Below are 22304 nucleotides of genomic sequence, written 5' to 3'. Positions count from 1 at the left end.
TAAAACCAGAAGCAGAAAACCAGGACCTAACATTCGGAAAATATTACAACAGAGCTCTGGTTCCATTAAGGCAGATGCCATTGGGAGTTACACTCGACATAGACCTGTGTGTTGGTATAACAAGATGACAGGAGTCCTGCTATTGGAATCATGCATTTGCAACTCTGATCAAAGACAAGGCTCCCTCTACATGACTGTGGCATGATAACCGTGGCAGGGACTACTGTTTCTGGGAGCAGAGCAGAGGTGAGGTCACCTTTCAAAGGATCCGCATTCAACCACTACAATGAAATGGAAAGAAATTACTTGTCAAGAGGTTTCTTGGCAATCATAATTTCCCCTGCAGCCTCTCAAATAAGGCCCAATAAGAGGAGACTGGCCCTGAATTCTGTTATAGCTTATTAACAAACATAATGTGGAAAGGATCGCTGCTGTTGCAGCCTATCTGAATGAAGAAGATGAGAATGAGGGGTCAGAATGTTGTGTAAATGTGTGTAATGTAGAAGGATTACTGAACAAAGGAAACTTCTTTTTCCATAAGGCCATTTAGTCTCTGCTTTAATAATTTTCAGACATTAAAATATTAACTATCAAGCACACACACCAGGAAAAAGGTTCATGCAAAGCTTAAATAGTGTAGATTCAGTTGTAAACACACTCACCCCTATGTTTCTTTTTTTGTTGGTGTTTCGATTTCATCTTCTGAGCTCTCTTGAGCATCAGAAGGGCTGTGTGGCTGTCGGTAAAGCCCCTAGAGACAAGAACAGAAACAGGAAATATAAAACAGTAAACACAATCAGTGAAATACTTTAACAGTAAACACACAATGATGAGTATGAAAAGAGTCAAAACCTAATCATGAAGAATGTACAACAAGATAATTAATTACCATTCGTCCAGAATCTTTTCTGATCTTTCGGAGATGCCACTGAGCACTGAAGTTGATGCAGAAGATTTTCTAAGATTATAAAGAGGTTGTAGTTCTTACACAGTTCTTCACATTTAGATGTATTATTACACACACGCAGTATCAGCTGTCATATGTCAAAACACAAAGCTTCTTATTATCTTCTATGATTTTTAAACTTAAAAACATAACAAGAGCCTCCTACTGCTGAAGACTGGATCCAATGAATGGGGTCAACTGGCCTCTGAACTTTAAGTGTTGATTAAAGTCTAACTTAACCTAATGAAATACTGTTTGCTTAATATGGACATTCATTTAATTATTTGTCATGATTTTTATTGTCAGTCATCTAATGTCAACAGAATTGTATCATTGTTGATTGTACACAAGTGTTGGATGAGTGGTGGATGAACAAGGGTGAGAATGTGGAAAAACCTATATATAGAAATAGTCAATTAATGTACAAGAAACAATCTTAAAACTAGTCACTAGTCACTAGTCAACAGGTCTTGGTCATACAGAAAATGAAAACCTAGGCTAAGCCCATCGCTGGTGTGCATTTAGCAGTAGGTCTTACTTCTGGCCCTTATAATATGGTATCATTCTAATTGTCCTAACATAGAAATATTAACTATGTGATGTGATATTAAGTGATGTTATTTAGGGTACTATATAAACTATTCCCTGAAAACCATAGAAACCTCCCTCTGTTTCTACTCAACAAGGTACAGTCCAATTTCCCACTACTATAAATGGGAATGTGATGCACTCTCCCATTTCACATTCCTGTTTGACAGTCTGGACCTGTAACCTGTAATACTGAGTGGAGCTGTACTAGTGATGGACAAACGAGACTTAACTGTAGCACTTAGCAAGAAAGGCTAGTCTACAATGTACAGGATAGCCCTGTCACACACTATATTGTATATTTACATGATGTACCTTGGTAAAACAGTTTTAACAACAGTGAAAATGATTTATTTAGAATCAAATGTAGTTAAATGTTTCAGTAAATGCAAGGAGTCAAATGTGATTAACAGAATTTAGTTGCAGTTGGTAAAACACAGTAATAAGGCTGTAGGTTGTCCTACTGTACCTATGTGAGCTCTCTGGTGAAACCCTCTGCTCAGCAGAATCTACCTCTTCTCCAGCCACCCAGGCCTGCTTTGGCCGCCATACAGGTGGTGGTGGGAGTGTGTACTGGGAGGGTTCCGAAAGGGGCCCAGGAAACTGAAATACATATGCATTAAGCAATAATTTACAAACTTTATTTGAGTATAAGGGCCTGATGCTTGTAAGTATAGTTTATGGCTCAACAACAGACTCTTCAGTATACAGTACTTAAGGGGAAATGAAATATAATGTATACAATAATATCCAGTCACATTTAACTCAAGTGCATGTTTCTATTTGAGGTATTTGGCTGACACTTTTACCCAAGGGATGTTCATGTGTAAGTCAAACTAACAGCTTAATTACTCTCCAGATCACTTTTTTTCTTTGTCAAAGCGCTAAATTGTTCATCTTTGCCTTTGATGTGTACCTCAGTGTCAACACACTGAAGCTGGCCATGACAGCAGCTGCACCACATCAACTGGCCAAAACTGACTACCATGATGTACAGTGCTGAGCAAGCTCCAAAGAAAAGATCCAACAAGAGGTAAATGAAGGGAAAAAAAACTGCATGACAGTCCGCCAGCTTGAAAAATGACATCTGCTGATGCTGACCAACCTTTAGCCCTCTATGAAATAATCTTGTTTTTCAAGTGAATAAATTTAAAGATCAATCAGGGAGAGTGAGACAAATCCTGGAGGGAGCGATAAGCAAAATGAGAAAGGGACACAGCAAGATAATACGTCTTACTGACATCACACAGGGAATAGAAATCCCAAAATTTGCTGCCTACTTTCAATATAATACCAGCCCACCAGGTTTCAAGAATGTTGCAGGACAGCTTGTTTACCTTTAGTGATAGTGGCTGCTCTGACACAGGCTCGTGTCTGGAAGAGGAGTCTTCTGAAAACTGCAGTTTCCAGTGTTTCTCCAGTTCTGCCTTTGTAAAAATAAGATTTTTAAATACAACATATATACTTAATATATTTTTTTTTTTTTTTTGTTTTGTTTTGTTTATTTTAGTTTTTTTTGTTCAAGAACATAGAAAGAAAATAGCTCATAATAATCAGTAGATTATTTGTGTGTCAAAGTGCATATGGATGTGCATACAAGTAAGTAAGTCTGTGTATATGTCCAGATGCAGTACTTGTGTCTGAAGGTTTATGTGTAGGCTAGTATGTTTTATGCCTGTTTCAACATACAAGCACATGTTTTTGTGAATGTTTGTGCATGATTATTCATCTGTGTGTGTACCTTTGCAGATGTGCATGTGTGCAGGTTTGTGTGTATGGAAAGAGTGTGGGGATTTATGCATCTGTATCAGCCTATGTGCAGGTCTGTGTGTCCGCCGGGGCATCAAGTGAGGAAATTACTGAGCCATGAAAGTGTAGGACAAATGAACTTGTGTGCATACCTCATCAAAGACAAATTCATCCACATCAACCTCCTCAAAGGTGTCATCCTCTCTGGTGCTGGGGTATGTGACAGCAGCAAGAGCAGATGCGAGCCTCCTTCTTACAGAGCAGCCCCTCCAGAACGCCTGGAGGTACCCAAAGAAAGATATGGTAGAAACCTCACCATGAATCATGAAGCAAACATAAATATTGTGCGTTATCCCATTAGAGAGATAAAACATGTTAACCCCTCTTTTAATTGCTGAATGTTCTGCTGTCTGAACTCTGCGTGACTCTGGGCTGTTCCGAGACAAATGGAGCTCAAGTGTGCTTCTAAATCCTCCAATTCCCAGTGGACTCGGGGGTGCACACTTCACTTCAAGTTGAGCAGAGCAGGAATCCTAGAAGTCATACTACTGCACTTCTTTGGAATCTGATTAATCACTCTGTACCCCCCACACCCACACCACTACCCCCTAACACACACACTTTTTACTACACCATCACCCCCACCTTCTGCCCTAAAGGACTAATCAAACACTTTTTCTGCTGAGAAAGGAGAAGCGTTGAGTAGCGTGTTTTTCAGAACGGCACGATACACTCCTATGCAAAGGATCAGCTGAATAAGACTCTACAGCACACATTAGGCCTGAAGTTGGATGAAGTGTTAAAAGATTATTTTAAGATATTCACTGTCAATTGATTTTTTGGTTAACAGCCATATTCCTGAATTAAATTTTTAACAAAAGACGGACATACTGTCTTATAGATGAGCTGAATTGACCAAATTAATACATTACTATTAGCAGTAAATATAGATGGCTGATTCACTGAATGAATTTCAGATAGCAGAATAGTGGATTCAGGAAATTAGTTTCCAATGCTGTACAAGTGTGACAACAGGAAAGGTGCTCTGAGTTTTCTACATGTAGGTATTGTTATTGGTTATGTACAGTGAGAAAAGCAAAATAAATAAATAAAAGCAGTGGCAGAATATCTGGCCTATAATTTAAAGTATAACTGCACTCACTGGATTTCATCAGCTGTAACCAGAACAACAAAAACATCCATACAGTTTTACCTGGATGACAGTTGCTGCATAATGTTGGTCAACAACACTCTCATTAACATAGAACGATGCTGACTCTGGATTTCCTTCATTTTCTCCAGTTCTCCCTCCCTTCTCAGCCGCTGGGGGTCGGCTAGTGTTCCCATATTTCTGTCTGTATTTCTTCCACTGCTGCTGAATCACGACTGCTGCTGTGCTGCTCAAGAAAGGACACACACTCAGACAAATATGAAAATACACACAAAGTGAGCAATATATGTGATGTCATAGCACTTTCGTCCTTCAAAATATGAATTTATTTCGGAGCAGACATCTGGAGAGCAGGACTCTAGAGAATTTAGGCCTGTCCAGAGCCACCCTTCATATCAAAGATATATTGTCCTCCCAAAGATAGCGCTGTGTTAATGATGAAGCTGCGTGTTAAAATGAATAAGATGTTTAACATTTTCTGCTGTAAATCAAATGGGGTAGGCTCCAATGATGACAAATGTTCTGCAGCAGAAACTAATAAAATGCTGAGCTGCTATAAAAAGAATTATAGGAAATAGAGTGTTCGCTTTACATTGGCGTTGTCTATTGTGAAATTATTTGGAGGATTACACTACAAACATTATGTCACAGATTTGCTGTTAGAAGAGGTGGAATGGTAAGGAAGCACGATAAGTGGACATCGACACAAATAAAACATTTCTGTGAATTACTTTTTGAGATCCAGGTCTTGATGGTTAGACAGCGCTGCCCTTTTAGAAATGGAGGAAGATGTTTTTCCCTGAAGGCCTGTCTCTGTGGCCATTGTGTCTAATGTGTGAGAACAATTCTCTGTAGATAACTTCTCTTCAGCTGTGAAGTAGCTGCATCTGATGTTGTTCTTGCTTGGAATAACTGCTGGAACTTCTTCACTGGGCTCTGTTTGTGCATGTCCAGTTAACTTTTCAGCATTGTTCCTCTCCGTGTCAGCTGTCTTCTCCAGCACTGTTTGGCCTGCAGACACAGTAATGTCCCCATATTCATGGGCAAATCTCTGGTCCTCAGCCAGCTTCAAAGTCTCGGTGAAGTGTCGGCACAGACTTTTCATAGTATCCTGAGAAGTTGAGGCTTTACTGTGAATATAAACACAAAAAAACACAAAGGCTTAGGAATAAATGCTCTTCCTGTCTTGGACATCAGCATTTGATGAAGCAGAGTGCACACACATCTCAGGAAATCACATTTCCAACCTATCTATGCACTTGTCCTGATATAACACAATTAAAACCTACTCACAGTTTTTAATGTTTGCAGTGGCTGATGTGGTCACTGCTCAACAAGTCAGTCAAACATGTTATACATACTATAAGCCGCAGTTTTGTCAATGTCATCTTATTTATGTATGATCTTGGTTTGATTCTAAATGAATGTCTGTTAGATTAAGGAAAACCAAAGTACAATATTATAATACCAAATGAATGGGTCATCCAATTTTGATGACATTTGACCAACTCATCTGCATGAGGTGAGTGTGCGTGCTTGTCCATGTGGGAGCAGACTGCATGCACTGTTGGGTGCCCTAATGCTACATAATGTCTCTTTCATTGAGGGGATAAACCATGGATATAGGATAAACTGACTACAAAGCCGCCTCATTGGAAACTTCATGAATCTATTAGCAATGCTCAGCTCTGCTACCCTCCCTGTCTTGGCCCTCAGGGGCCAGAGACACTTCAGTACTTAGCCAGTCTGGAAGGCCAGTAGCCTTAGGTAGCACAGCTTCTTTTCCTACAAAGACCTAGCTCTTCATTCTCAGTAGGACAAGAGAGACAGGAGTCAGAAGGTCCACAAGCATTGTGACCCCCAGGACCCCTATTCCCTCTACCTGCTGGTTCACTCCAGGGTCACCATAAGCATGCACATATTAGCAGTATTTTTAAAATGTTGCAGCTGCTATATAAAGTTTATGATAGGAACTATCAACTACAACACACATATATTTAGAGTTACCATTACCAACAGAATTGTTATTTGTTTTGTTGACTTTATGGTAATATTATTATTATATTTCTGACCATTTGCTCTGGTCATGCCAGCAGAAGTCAAAGCTGCAATAAATGGTGGAGAGCAGCTAGAGACTGAAAACCAGCTAAGGTCAAGACCATACTGTACCCAAAGTACACTGAATTTTCTGTGTTTTAGTGCAGTTTGTCTGCTTCTACAGCACACGCTTTACATTTTAAGTATATCTTAATACAAGCCACGTGAACCTGTCATCAAACCTGTTTATAAACAAACATTTTTATTCAAATTAATTAGTTTCAATCTGCTGGAAAAAAAATCTTAAATGGGCAAAATTTGTAATTACTTAACAACATTTTAGTCCAGTAAAAACAGCAGTGAGCAAAAATTATTACTGAATGTATGTTCAGAGACCAATAATTTTCTAAACTACATATAGATTTTGGGAATCAAATTATTGATTCTTCCATGTAGTATCTCATATTCTGTGTGCATGAGTCCAATGTATTGTCTTGTTGAATATTGACTATAAAGTCAATTGCCCTAATAAAACATTATCATACTATTTCATACTATTCTACTGAGTAGAACTCCTCAGTTCCTCAGTTCCTCAGTTCCTCAGCTTACTGAAAGTAAGCTGAGGAACATAGTGTTCAGCCTGCGCTCCACACCCTGCAGAGAAAAGTTGTGAAACTATAACCCTGATAAACACTGTGGTATCCCACCTTACAGTCAACAGTGGACTGGCGTGTGGCGCTTGTCTCACCTCCCCTAAAACTTGGTCTGACACAAGGTCAGGCCAGGGGTTAAATGGCTGTGTTAGTCCTTGCAAAGCACCCAGAATGGCTCATTGTCCAGAGGCCAGAGGGGTAGAGGGCACACAGTGAGGGGTGAAGCAAAAGGAGCACCACACTATCCCCCAAGCCATAGGAGTCCTCAGTGTGACCCGTCCGCGTAGCCGCCACTACTTTTCATCTTTTGTGCTGTGTAATTTAGAAAGGTCATGAAGATAAGCAGAAAGTTGACCACTGTTTTAAGTGTTGGTGGTCCGTCTTGCACAGTGTCAATGTGTGTGGAGGCCAGTGACATCGAAGGACTTGAGAAAATAGTTAGACGTTGTCTTTTGGCTCAGTGCACCCTATGTATCAGACATAACAAGAGGATAGCTGACATTCCTGAAGCTTCATATCTGTCTGATGGGCTGGTCAGCACACATTAAAAACTGTAATACAACCTCACAATCCATAATATAACAAAAAGATTCAAGAACCTGGAGAAATCACTGTGCACAGGGAAAAGGCAGAAATGCAATAGGCACTATTTCAGTGGCACTGCATTAAGAACAGATCACAAATTACATCAGAATTAAAGTAGATGGTAGGTTTATTGCCATTCTTTCTATTAGAACATCTAAAAGACAAATGTGAATTTACAAACCGGAGCTCAGCATCTCCCTCCTTCATTCCTACTACAGAAAGAAATCCTTTAGACATCTCACTTTACCAGAGATAAAAGCCACAAAACACAAACACACTACACACACATACACAGATGAAATACCAGGTGTCAGGATTCCAGAAAATCATCATGATTAGGTGATCAGATTTTTGACAGCTCTAGAAGATCATCAACAGAAACCTTCTCCACAGTAAACACACAGCAAAGGGATAGTACATCTCAACAGGGAGTAGGTACTTTTTGTCTTACCTGAGCTCCCTGCTGTGCTGCTGCTGTAAATCATCAATTTGCCGAAACTGAGCCTGACAGAAAGTTAGGAAACTGGCTGAGGCAAAGCTGATCTGTTGAACAGCAGGGTGTGATAGAAAGGTGTCTGTCTCCTGGTCATCAATGGCCTTTAGGCCAGGCAGTGATCTCTGCAGAGTGGATCTAAAGGGAGAGCAAAGAGGATTAAATATCAGTGGTCGTAAGGTCATGTTTTAATTGCTTTGATTAGTTACTTAAAAGTTCCTAAAGTTATCATAAATGTCACAGTTTTTCTGATGGTTTACACACAGACAAAAGCATCGAGACCTTAACTTTTGTAACCATGCCTTAAATAAAGGAACCAAAACTACAAACACGCTTGGTGCTTTGCACTTTGTTTGTAATTCTGCAACACTTCTTGCAAAACTCTGCACAATGTTTCTTACATTAGAAAATTGTGTCAAAAGTGAAATCTCCTACAATCACTCGTACACTGATACACTGATACACTACTCCGTAAGGACTTTGTAAACATGGGTATTTGCCCTGTTTCCCAGCCAAGAATTACATTGCTTGTGATGTGCATAAGATCATGTGACCAGACACTAACAGAAGACAGGATCAATTACAATAGCCTTACAATACTGTTTTTGGTTATTTCTGTGGGTCGACTGTAACATATTTATTAGTACGCTAGTGTGTGTGTGAATACCTGCAATGGCAAAAATAAGCTGCATAATATTTTTCTGAAGCATTTCTATTGTTATGTTAATTTAAATGAGAGCAGGTGTACTATAGTGGAACAACCTTTCTCTCAGGAATTTATAAAGTTTATCTTATCTTAACAGCAGTGTTTTGTATAAAACATATTAATGTATGAATGCTCCTTTAAAAGAGTAATTCAGATGGTCCATGTGTTTATCATCTTGTTGCAAATTTTGATTTAAAATGAATTGTTTCATTTCAAACAGAAGTCCGATGTTTATCTCCAAATGTTGTGTCGTATTTAACTTGTGTGTAGAGTTTTGACAGTGTGTAAGCAATCAACACCACTAGAGTGAATACAAACTGTTTGTTGAGTCTTGCAATTTTCTTTACAGTTATTACTGTATATTCAAAGACGATGGAGGCCTTTGACGACAGCATGAACAGAAAGCAATAAAAGGTTGGAAATTTCTGATGCAGCAGAGACATTTTTTAAATGAGGCTTGAGTTTGAGACATGAGCTCACAAATCAAAAGTTGAGCTTTGCTCTGTTACACATTTGAAGCTAATCATTTCATCACTGATGCAACGATTCAACTTGCTATTTTGTCAGATAATCATCACTGTTTTAATCAGAAAGCCATTTTAGTTGCTGCAATACTGAAGAGTAAGAGCACACTGTAATCTGATATTCCTAAATATCTAAATATATTTGAGACATAACGTTGTGCTGTTATATCTAAAGTGTAGTGCAGCTTTATTGAACAAAAAAACTCTACCAAATAGCATATGTTAGGTAGTATTAAACTGGTGGCGAGCCCTGAATGGCTGTAAGTCGGGGGAAGAGGTAACAACTGCCTGAGGCTAAGGATGTACAAGCAGAGGAATCCCAACAATCTGCCAGAGAAACAGACCCAGAGCATCCACCAATGAAGCACTTGCCAAATGTGGTTTGTGTTCAGTGGGAAAATGTGGAGCTACAAACTCTACAGGACACTAGGGAATGGCAACAATAAATCCATAAAAATACAAGCCTTCTGGCTACAAAGTCGATTTTTGTAAAAGTATGAACTGAGTTTCTCAAGATTGTGTCCCAGTGTAGCATATGCTCTTAAATCGTGTCTTCCACATCACCAGAGAAGAATAAGAGAAAACCTTTCATTTACTGGTTCAGATAGATTTATAATGTATGCATCTGTGATGGTTTCAGTATTTCTGTTTTTTATAACTCCATACATGTACTATATATCTGGATTATTTCAGGGTGGATTTTCCTGGATTATACTAACAAAGTTTATTAGTCTTCAACTGTTAAATATTATGCTATGAAGTCACAGCTAATACAAATTAACCTTTCTTGAGATCTGTGTTTTAGGATTTAAAACGTGTATCAATGCATGCAAAGTTTTCCAGAACCTACTGCCACCCTGAGACAAAGACACAACCACAGAGGACAGGATCTGTGCATTGTCAGAGGGATATGGTTTTGATGTGGCGCACTTGGTCTCTCCAACACAGATTGCGATTAGATTCCACCCCTTTGGGCATGTTGTCTGGCTGGCTGTCTTCAAATGAAGCTCCAAATCCACACAGGACCTTTGGTTTGTTACATGAGCTCACTGAGGTGGGGAGTGTAATTTAATTCAGAAATGGACATGACTTTGGAAAAAGCAGAGCAGACCTGTGTACAAAATAATTCTAAGCTCTGAGTTGTTATCTCATTTAAGACTTGGGAAATTTGGGGGAATTTTCACTGGTTTCAGAAATATAACTCATCCACCCTTTTATTTCTATTTGAATATTGTAAATTGTGAATTTGTCAAGACTGGTAACATTTACAAAAATAAGTCAAACTCATTTCAAGAGATTCACAGTTTAGATGCTATGCTATGAATCTCTACATCAGCTATACTTGGACTTCAACCTTAAATTGATATAAATTCCATCCTCTTCTCAGGGAAACACTGATCTTGGCTCACACTTCTTCATCCTCCTTCTCTAGCTCGTATGAGCACAAGTCCGTATTTCATTTAGTGAAGACTTCCTCCAAAACACAGGCTCGTAAAGTGGCCCTGATTAATCAAGCCCTGTGTTTTCTCCTTCCACATCTCCTGGATCAGGGGATGCCTACAGGGAGTGTAATTCTTAGTGCTTGCCTCTTGGTGCTTTAATTTAGCTGGTGTTATGACTGGCAACAGATGAAAGGACCAGGGCATGACTGTGGAAATACAGAGGTTTATTTCTACTGTTGGCACTGGAGGTTAGATAAAGTTCAATGAAATATTAGGGTAATGTTTCAGTCAAGGCTTAAGCTGGTAAAAACGTCCATAGTACCAATAATACCCATGTTTATAAGGATTTTGGCAGTCAAAAAGGAAATCTACAAATAAGTTTTTAAAACAGGAGTTTGGTTCATAGTATAAAAGTTATGATATATGTATGTATAAGTATGTTTTATGTGTGCAAATAGCACTCAGCTCTTTTGACAGTTCAATAAGGAAAGATGAACACAACACACAAACAACTCATAAAATAATTTTGTAACACTCCAGCAATAAGAACTTTTTGGAGGAGCAGAGAAAGTATAATTTTTCATATTTTGTATACATATTTTTTGTTATGGGTGGGGGGCTTTGAGGAGCCAAATAACTTTGCAAACCTGTAACAGCTAACATCATTGTTCATGACAGGCCAATAAAAACATTAACAATATATGTGGTCATTGCATATTTGTCTTCTAACTCATAAGACAGTCTTAGCATGAGACAAAGATTTGGGCACTGTAAGTGAATGAGCAAACAGACAAAAGAAACATAATTGATTTTTGTGTTGTATCAATATTTTGGGAATTGCAAGCACCTTCTGTGGCATACGTACACACAGATGTCAGTGGTACGTCGCAGTAATCTAATAGCAGGCCTGGATCACAGTGTTAAACCTAGGAAGTGGACAGGAAGGCCTGTTTTCTGCTGGAATGTTCAGACGACCTGAGCCAATAGACCAAAGTTGTGATAGAGAAATACAGGTTTCTCACTGGTATGTTCCTTTGAACATTCATCACAGAAAAAGACATTTTAGAGAAAAAGCTGCGCGAAGCCAAAGAGCTGAAATTGAACCTTTTTTAACAAAGAATTTGCAGAAAGAACTAGAGAAATTTCTAATTGTATTATCTTAATATGAAACAGTGCGGCATCTAATGCAGAGCTAAGGTCAGAGCAATCCAGAAAACTACAAATTGGGGTAATATAGCAGTACTGCTTGATGCATGTTACAAGCAGAAACATGCAGATTAGATAACATATTTAGTTCCTGTAAAACATTATTTGCTGAAATCCCTCCATTCAGCTGTCACTTTACCTCCAACCACTCTCCTGCTGAAGAGGATTCCCTGTAAGGTAGAGGTCTTTCAGGAAATAACATCGCTCCAGACTCTTACATACATTCTGCAGCTCTGAGGAAGTAGGAAAAAAACAACTTGAATCAACAGCAACTTGTATAGAAGTAGCACAGAACCTAAATGAATGCTGCCATGGGATGTAAAATAGATGGAATCATAAATTTTTATAACTAAGTTTGGGGCAACTTATAGATGTTGTAAGTTTGGGGCAACTTATAGATGTTGTTTGTCCTTCAGCCCCCCAGTCTTGTAAATTCTTTTAAGTGAACTCAATCTACAGCTGAGTGGGAGTAAGGTGTTGGAATGGGAGATGTGTGAGCAGACAGGAGGAATGCATGTTTCAGTGATGAAAATTGTCATTTTTAGCAATTAAGTGCATTATAATAACAGAAATAATACAAATATTTAGTTATACTGTAGATCACTTTCCAAAGTATTTGACAAAGTGATTCCCAAAAAACAAGAACTTAAAATGGAAAATTATTAAATGAATTGGACCACATTATTATTAATTTACATGGACTGTTTAATAACAATGTTACCTGACATGCAGTTGAATCGAAGATCCAGATATGCAAGGGACACAAAATCAGACATGGAATGTAGTTGGGTAATCCTAGGAATAAAGAGAGAGTGTATTAGAGAGACCGCCTATTGTATTATGATATTGCAGCATGTCTTATTATCTCCTCTGTGTTTCTATCACGTACCAAATAGGAGTTGAGGAACGTACCTGTTCTGAGCCACAGAGAGGTGTTGCATGAGGGGAAGCCAGCAGGCAGTGAGGCACTGCAGGGAGGAGATGCTGTTGTCATCCAGATGCAGCTCTCTGAGGAGGACGTGGTTGTCCAGACTGGGGGGCTGAAGGACAAACACAGTCAGGTTGTCAGTTAACACTGGTCACGCTGAGGGGTTAGACTAACTTTACACTGCTGCTGCTGCTTGTCCAGTGGCAACTAAACGACCTCATCCATCAATGTCAGTTGTTTTAGTCCTGCTCCTACAGTCAGCAGCATTGGCCACATGTGGCCATAGAGCGCCTTACAAAATACCACTTGTATACATTATCATATTAATGACTTCATTTGCATGTATTGTTTGATCATGTTACCTTTCTCTTAATTTGCCTCATAAATCAATTACATCATGCACTTAAAGAAAGAGACAGATACACTTCAGTAACTGAATATTCTGTTTAGCTGCTCCCTAAGAAGGATTCTCATTGAAAATCAATTTGTCTTGTCAAACACAGGTGTTACTAATAACAATCAGTGCCTTTCAATCACATTTGGGACCCATTCTGACTCTTTTGCATCTCATTTTTGGTTGAAATTAAGCTTTTGTGAAATACAACAATGCACTTAATGTTTTAGTTTGATGTTTCTGAGATATAATAGATACAGTAGTCTGTATTTGTATCTGAGAAAATAGAGAAAATGTGATAATCCTTTCTTCATCCATCTAAGATTAGAGATTCAGGATCACAAGATTTTCAGTTTTTTTTATTTGTTTTTTCAAGATTGTTTTCACCACTATCTGATAATCTTTGAAAATCTTCCATAAGAGGCTATGAGGTTAAGGTGTTGAGTCATAGAGAAATGTGCTGCAATGAGAATTGCCAAACAGAAGCTTGTAAATTTGTCTAACTAATCATCTTAAACACAATCTGTTCATGGTCTGTTCTTTGAAATATCTCCTTCTCTTAAGTTAGCAGTTTATGTTACACTTTCTAGGCTTTATTTTGAAGGTCTGACACTAGATTAGCCTAAAACAGCTGTTCCTGCCAGAAATCAAATTCTGGATCTTTGATTAGAAAAGCAATAAAGATAATGTTTTAATATATTATTAGTTTTGCATCTTAGTAAATAAATGGAAATACATATATTAGTAGAAAACAAAAGGTAGAAAACAAAATAGTTATGAAATAAGTTGCTTTGTCTAATTTTGATATATCCTTACACTGAAATTATTGATATCCCTATAAGATAAAACCAGAATGAAGTGGGCTGAGTTCAGGAAAAGCTGAGTTACATGGCCCTCACCTACTCAAATATCCAAATCAGTTTCTATATACATGTCTCAAAACAGGAACACTGAAATCACTGACATCTTAATGAGTGCTTTCTGTAATCAGGTGCCGCTGTTACCTCAGTAAGGCTGTTGGCCCTAAGTTCCAGTGTGTTGAGCAGAACTACTGTTCTCCAGACCCTCCACACTCGTCAGGTGGTTATGTGAGCAGTTCAGGTGGAGCAGTGTGTAAACATCCCTCAGTCCTTTAGTGCTGATCAGCTGGTTGTGATCCACTGACAGTCTCTGCAGTTTCCTCATAGACTCAAGACCAGCTAGATAAAAAAGAGAAAACACACACACTGGAAAACAGCTTAAGATAAGTGATTGCACAAGCACTAAACAGGGCAAATGCATGCCTAAAAAAATATTTCAAATGAAAGAGCTCTAAAGCTCACTGCCAAAGAGACAGATAGACACACAAACAGACACACAGACAGACAGAGTATAGATAGATACAGTAGCTTAATATGCAATTTGCAACCTTTTGTCTGTCCAATATCTATTTATGACTTTAGCCTCAAGCCTCAGGTTAACTTCAGTAAATAAATCACTCTGCATACTGGGATTGAACAGGGCTGAAAACGAGACAGATGCTGCCCTCTTGTGGAGTATTTCACAATCGTTCACTCAGGTCCTGGTTATCCCAGAGGTACTTTTTAGTGCTTTTCACTTGTTTGAAGTTCAAGGAGGTCGTTAGGTCATAAATGCCAAACTGGAAAGACCTTCTGTCAACAGAGGAGGAGGTCAACACAATTGCCAGTTCTTTCATCACTCTCAGTCGTTCACACTTTGACTCGTGAACCTAACACACACACACACACACACACACACACACACACACGTGGTGGGCGGAACAGCAACCCACAGCTGACCATCAAACTGTCAATGACTTAACGACTCAACAGAGTTTATATGCCTGCTACTCCAAGCCTGTTAGTCAGGAGTGGATAAATTCTTTCGAATTAGAAGTGAAGTGTCTTGAATTGGGTGAAGCAAGTCTAGCTGCCACTAAACTACACCTTTGGGATTTACAGTATAATGAGTTTTACAGTTCTCACCAATGCGTGTGATGTTGTTGTGCGAGAGCTCCAGTACATCTAGATTGTCTGCACCACTTAAACCATGGATCGATGTCAGCTTGTTATGGCCTAATCGAAGAACTCGTAGACTGGTCATATTTTCACAGTTCACAAACGAGATTTCATTTTCCTAAAACAAAAACAATGTAACATTAGAAGATATGATAATGATATAATAATATAAATTTTGTACATCATATATTGACTGAATATTCACCTCTACATCAATGTAGCAGAGCTTTGATAACTGGCTGATGCCCTCTAAGGATTTGAGGCCACAGCGTCTGAGACTGAGGGACCGAAGTTGAGTGCACTGCACAAGAGTGGATAGGCTACAACCAGGCAAGTCCTCCAGGGTCACTGTGGTCAACTGTAAGTAAGGTGGCTCGTTTAAGTTTCAGCAATTTATGTAGAGGTAAACTAGCATGTGTATTGACAGAGACATGTAATTACATATCAAATATGGAACCCACAAGTGTGTTGCTGCTACACAAAGCATATTTTTAAAATAATAAGGGAAAATCAGAAGTCACTATGTAAATGTGTTTATTCATTATTGTCTTTTTTACTACTATTTTTCTCTTGATTTACTTGCTTTACAGCTCTGTGGCTGAACATCTACTCACTCTCCCTCTCCCTCATACTCCCTTATGACCAGAGAAAACTGGCACAATATAACACCATATGAAGCCAAATTTAAAATTCCAAAATTCAACATTTTGGTTCCAATAATTTCATTCTTCAAAACAGCATTGTGTCTGTGTCATGGCCGAGCACATGTACCTCCTGCAGGGATTTACAGCCTGTGGACTGAAGTAGAGTGTCTGGACAGAGAGGTGGCAGACTGCTGGCCTCAGCAGCCCTCCTTGGCAATCTCTGACTCCGGACAGATCCTTTGTGCTTCCTCCTGTTCTGCAGAGACAGTTTGGACCAGGGGATGCAATATTTCATCCAAGATAGCCTCTTCTGCTCTGTGTCCTCTGGGAGGCACCAGAGCAAAGAGCTGGGAGATGTGCAAAGTTTTCCTGCTGCATCTTGCTGATCCATGGTTTTATTTGTGTAGGTCTCAATAATGTTCATTTCTTGGTCACCTCGCTGTGCGGTTTCAAAGCTGATGGAGTCACTGTATAAAGGACCAGGGCCTGAGGACGTGCAGATGCTGTTGTCTTCCAGTTGTGAAGTCAGGGAGTTCCCAGTCCTAGCTGTATTGTTTCTCTCATCTGTAGTGTTTGTGCAGTCATTTTCGATGAGATTCTTCTCTTGCAGGTCATTCGCTCTTTTCTCCTCCTTTTCCACCGTTTCCTTTACTATAATCATTTTGCTTTCCTCTTCTTCTTCGAGCCCTTTTCCTTCTGTTTTTATGTTTCCTGCTTTGGTTTCATTCACCTCTTCCTTCATCTGTCTCTCATCAGCTTCTGTGTTTATCACTCCACCCTCCTTCTTTCTCGTGCCATCCTTCTCTAGCTTCTCGTGCTCATGCCTCTTTTCTTTATCTGCTTCATATGTTTTATTCCCCTCCTTCAGACTTATTTCTTCTTCTATTTTTCTATATTCATCCTTTACATTTTTGTGTCTCTTCATTTCTTCCCCTTGACTTTTCTTCCACTCTTCCTCTTTTGTGATTTTCTCTTCTTCCATCCTTCTATATTTATTTTCTATATTATGTCTCCCATCTACATCTTTCTTTCTCTTTTCTTTATTTTCAGTGAGTTGCACCTCATTTCCGATGTTACTCATTTTCTCTTCCTTTTTCCTCATTTCTTTATCCATCATCTTCTCTATCTCTGCTTCTTTTCTTTCTTCTTCACTTTTTCCCTCCTCCTTCTTCTCCTCCTGCTGAGTTTTCATCTCAAGCTCCTCTGCTATCTTCACATCTGCCTCTTTTGTCTTATCTTCCTCAGCTCTAATTCTCCACTCTTTCTTTCTCAACCCTTCCTCATCCAAGCTTTCTTCTTCTTCATTTTTTCTCTTCTTGTCTCCCTCCATCTTTTTCCCTGTCACTTTTATCACTGTTTTTTCTTGTTCCTTTTTCATTGTTTCCTCCTCCTTATTTTTCTCCTTCACCTTTATGTTATTCTCCATTCCCTTAATTTTTCTCTCCTCCTCTTCCATCTGTCTCCTTTTCTCCTCTTCTTTAAGCCTTATTTCCTTTTTTCTCTCTTCCTCTTTCTTCCTTATCTCTTTTTGCATCTTGTTTTTTTCTTCTTCTCTTTTTCTCTTTTCCTCTTCCTCCTTCTTTTTCCTCTGCTCTTCCTCTTTGTTTCTTCTCTCCTCTTCTTCCTTGATTTCTTTGATTTTTCTATTTTCTTCTTCCTCATTCGCCCTCCTCCTCTCTTCCTCCATCCTTTCTCTTTGCATTTGCCTCTTAATTTTCTCCTCTTCCCTTTTCTTCATGTCCTCCTCCTCTCTCTTCTTCTTCTCTTCCTTCTCCTTCTTTTTCTTCTCTTCCTCTTCCTTTATCCTCTTTATCTCCTCATCTATCATCCTCCTCTCTTCCTCCACATGTTTCTGTAAGTTGCTAATCAGCTCCTAATAGGTAAAAATGGTCACAAAGCAAATGATCTCATTTCATTGTGAAATGTTATTGTTATTGAAAAGACATAAAGTAAATCACTATTACAAAAAACAGCACCTGAGGTGGAATACTGGTATTTGAGATCAGTGACTGGTATTTGTAAAAGAAGAAGTGAGATCTCAAGCCTACCTGCTGAAGCAGCAACTCATGTTCAAGCTTTTCCTGAGCTCTCTTCTCCATCAACTGAAGTTCAACCTGATGGAGCTGAACACAGGAAGATAATAAAATGATAAAAAGGTCTCTGCATTTATGATGAATGATTGTTAATAATTTTTATAATATGTATGTTATATTTATGCATTTTGTTGTCTAAAAGTTAATTCAATTAGCTTTCATTAATCTCTCCGGGACTTATGAATTCCATTAACACTTTCTCACCTTTTCTGCCTCCATTAACTTATTCAGCTCCTCCTGAAAGTCATTTTCTCTTTGTCTTACTCTCTCTTCTTTCTTCATCTCCTCAAAATGTTGATTCTCTGTGTGCTCTCGCTGCCACTCACTGTTTTCTTTTATCTCCTTGTCTATAAGTGAGGTCCTGAAGGTCAAATGTTTCCCACTCTCCATATGCTCATCTGTGTCAGTTTTATCTGTTGAGTACAAACATGTCTTAGTAGTTCTACAAGTAAGAAAGGAAATTATTGTTGCAACACTGTATGTCCAAATATTGCCCTTTTTAAAAAACATTTTAGGTATGTACTGTAGGTGTAACATATATTCAAATTTAAAAGAATAAATAGGACAACAACGACCTCTTGTGGACATCTGTTCTATCTCCAAAGATATTTCAGTTTATTTATTTCAGATCTTCACCAAGACCTCACCAATGAAAAAAAGGAATAAGAGAAAGATATCTGATCTAGAATTAACTTCCACCACATCTGTGCAGATAACTAAAACATTTTTTATTTGTTCCCTTTAAATGTATTTCCTGTCTTTTTGAATGTGAGACAAACGTCTTAGGTGTTACTGTTTACATTTCATTTTTCAGAACATATACCTTCATTATTGGTACAAACTGATAAATTGTGAGTGCCATGTGCTTCTGTATCTGTGGGTGTAGGAAGAAGGAAGCTGTCAGTGGAGGTGTTGTTCTCATTTCTTGTTTCACAAACACCCTGTATTAAACAAAACAAGTGTTAAGTAAAGATTTGCTACAACTAGTGGATTTTTGAATTTTGGAGGTATCATAGATATTAGATTGTAAAGATAGATACCTGCTCATTCAGCTCCATGTCCTCATTTAGTGCAATATGCAAGTTCATCGTGTCTTCATATGATGTAGTGAAGTCTGAGATGCAATTTAAACAAAAGAGAGATGTCATTGACCATTCACCATACAATCTAAGCTACTCTGATTGTATCACTGTAGGGTTTACTCTACTGGAAGTATTTTGTAGAAATGTTAACTGATGGCATTTTTTGTCACTCGTAGGTCGCTCTTTTTATTGGTCTTATCCAATACGTTCAATACAGGCCAATACAGTATATCAATAGATGTACGATCTTTCCATACCATCAAGTTCCTCAAGGATCAGCTTCTCACAAACTGATGCTCTGCTTTTTGAGGTTTCAAAGTAGCTTATCAGAGACGGTGGAATCTCCTCTGTGGCCTACAAACAGAAAGTCAACTTAATGATAGATCATCAAATCATCTGAGAAAACTGTCCTAACTAAATTATAAGCTTGTCGTCAGTGGGATAAACAATTTGCACTTTAGTATGGTAGGTCACATAATGCTCCTCAGTTGTCCATAATCCACACATTATCTATGACAGTAATGTTGACTGTGGTTTCAGGGGTTACTCCTCAGTTGTGGGTTTTAAAATTGCCTCCAAATGACTCTGCACACCTTTCTTAATGGCTTTACAAATACATATTAACTGTATAATGTAAGTCATGACCTATAGGTGCCCGGTAGCTGACTTCAACTTCAACTTTCCTTTTTCACTTCATGTTTGTTCGTTTTTAATAAACCCTCGGGGAATATTTGGAGCAGCTTGGTGAAACACAATAGCCTAACAACATAATACAATGTATGGTCTAACTTACACCGTGCAAAAACAAACTAAACAAGCTGACCTTTTGTTAACAGCTGACCCGTGTTTGCTAACACGTCGCTTGCTGTCGACATGTGACCAGTTAGCTAACGGTAACTGATGTTAATGAACGTGTCTCAATGTTCAGGCCTCTCCTGTTGATTCGTGAACTTACCGCCTCTTTATCAAATGAAAAACTCTTCTCGTCTTTAGTTTCATCAGTATCAGAGATAAACAAATCATTCAGCTTCAGATCTGTCACATTAGCATCCGTCATGGTTTTTACCGTCACCGACCCGCTGGCAGTCAACTTTTCTATGCGTTTTTAGTCATTTGTTCGCAGAATGTTCACTTGCTATTATCGGTACATACTCTTACTTGTCTAATCTTGTATATTTGTCAGAAAAATATGCAGTTTAGCGAGTCGAAGCTGATTAAATATCTGATAGAATAAAGAGCAAAAGATCCGTTCGCGTCTAGAGATACTTTAGTCTCCATGGAAACAACGCTGGGAACTACGTTGCCTCGCAAAGGACAAACTGTGCAAAAGGCAAAGGGGATAATTCAAATTAATATGATAGATAGAAAAAATAATTATAATTTCAAAATGTGAAAGTTACAATCAAAGCTGTTGAGATGTAGTATTTCTTTGTGAAAATAAAATGTAGTGTCAGGGAGTTGTGTGGGCAGCCGGCTTGAAGGGGTCAGTGACCCTAAAGACCTGTAGGTGAATCACAGGACCAGAAGAACAAAAATATTTCTAGGCTGTGAACAATGCACACTTTTTCCATGGCATTTCTGATTACAAAGACCAGTTCCTCTATCCCGTGGTGAAGGCTCTACCCTTGTGCTGTACTCGTTGTCTTTGAGGAGATTCCAGTGGCCCACACAGGTTTCCCATACACATTCCCAGGGGCCTTCTAAAAGGAACCCAGTCTCCTTCCTCAAAGTTTCAAAGAAATACTGCATGTACTCCATCCCAAAACCGTTTGGTCCAGAGACACACTCACCGCTCACAATTCACGTGATGTTCCAGGACAAAAACAAAACAACACCATGGCGCCAGATCAGAATTTTTTTTTCCTTTCAAAGGCCAAAACTGAATTCCACAACGACAATGAAAGGTGCATCGACATCTACAACACTGATGTTGTTGCATGGCCCCACAAGGTCAGCATCATCAGGATGCTTTCACAAAGGTCATTATGGGTTATGGCACAACTTCAGACCAGAACCGATGGACAGAAACAGTTTGGACAGTTTGGTGCGGTCCCAGTTGCTGGAGTCTAACTACTTGTCCCTTATGTTTCATTAGGTCCTGTAAGAGTCATTGACCAAGTTCAATTGCTCAAAAAGGCCCCATCAGCAAGCCTTGTCTGCTCAGATTAGGCCCAGGCCCTTTGTCAGTGGGCAAGGTGTCTGTCGCTTTTGTCCAAGTGCATGGAACCCAGACAGCAACCAGACAGACCCAAGCTGCAGATTTATATAGCAGATTACACCAGTCAATGGCGGCTCCGGCCCAAATACAGCAGCGGTTTAGATAGCAGCCGTGTGTTTACACTGTCAAGGGTTTTCTGTTACTCGTCTGTTGCCATTATCTTGGCAGCCTTTGGGCCTATCAGGCCTATCGTTTCCATCTGGGGGCTTTGACAAAAAGGATTGGAGGAAAGCATCACCACTGTCCATATTACCATTTATCTTTCTCTTTCTGCACATTCTAAATGTACATGTTATAAACCAAATAATAATATAATGATGCAGAAAATAAAAATTGTGCTTTTGTGCAGAGTTGTACCTTCATAGATAATCACAAAAGCCTAAGGTGTGTATCAAGAGCAGGTAGTTAAGTAAGTTTATCCTGCATAAAAGTGTTTGTGAGTCTAATCATCCTAATGTGGCATTTCTGTATTTGTGTGCTGTCAAATCAAAATGTAACTGAACCCATATCTACATCCACAGATATACCTGCTAGTTAATACAGTTCACTAAGTTCTTTCTCAACACCCTGCACTAAAAGATTATCTCCTTCTGTCAATGGGATAACAACAGCAGTGAACCGGTTGGACACATCTTTGGATTGTCTTTCAAAGTTATCATTACACTGGCAGTACATCTAAATCTGCTTCAGATGACTGTAGGATTACTGTAATCAGAATGCCCCCTAACAAGCAGGGGGTTGGGAGTCTTCTAGTCCAGGTTCAGTGAGTTAAACTAACAGCTCTACTGGTTCTCCTCATTTCTTTGAGCTATCACAAGTTTTAAACA

General features: G+C 38.9%; 1 protein-coding gene across 1 annotated transcript in view; it reads right to left on the bottom strand.

The window, feature by feature from the left end:
• Positions 1 to 20517, bottom strand: part of lrriq1 (leucine-rich repeats and IQ motif containing 1) — a 29959-nt gene extending 9442 nt beyond the window's left edge. Inside the window, 22 exon segments of the mRNA XM_026364817.1 lie at positions 663 to 751; positions 890 to 958; positions 2004 to 2137; positions 2872 to 2961; positions 3436 to 3561; positions 4497 to 4680; positions 5186 to 5584; positions 8181 to 8360; positions 12240 to 12333; positions 12822 to 12895; positions 13013 to 13140; positions 14427 to 14468; positions 14470 to 14621; positions 15408 to 15558; positions 15646 to 15798; positions 16212 to 17957; positions 18133 to 18207; positions 18382 to 18590; positions 19001 to 19118; positions 19218 to 19291; positions 19517 to 19613; positions 20215 to 20517. Coding sequence (XP_026220602.1) covers positions 663 to 751; positions 890 to 958; positions 2004 to 2137; positions 2872 to 2961; positions 3436 to 3561; positions 4497 to 4680; positions 5186 to 5584; positions 8181 to 8360; positions 12240 to 12333; positions 12822 to 12895; positions 13013 to 13140; positions 14427 to 14468; positions 14470 to 14621; positions 15408 to 15558; positions 15646 to 15798; positions 16212 to 17957; positions 18133 to 18207; positions 18382 to 18590; positions 19001 to 19118; positions 19218 to 19291; positions 19517 to 19613; positions 20215 to 20316 — 4486 coding nt within the window. The 5' untranslated portion in view covers positions 20317 to 20517.
• Positions 20518 to 22304: the final 1787 nt, after the last annotated feature.

The sequence above is a fragment of the Anabas testudineus genome, chromosome 6 (genome assembly GCF_900324465.2).
Source record: "Anabas testudineus chromosome 6, fAnaTes1.2, whole genome shotgun sequence".
NCBI classification, from domain to species: domain Eukaryota; kingdom Metazoa; phylum Chordata; class Actinopteri; order Anabantiformes; family Anabantidae; genus Anabas; species Anabas testudineus.
The sequence above is the reverse complement of the archived record's forward strand: the minus strand, read 5'-3'. Positions and strand labels throughout refer to the sequence as shown.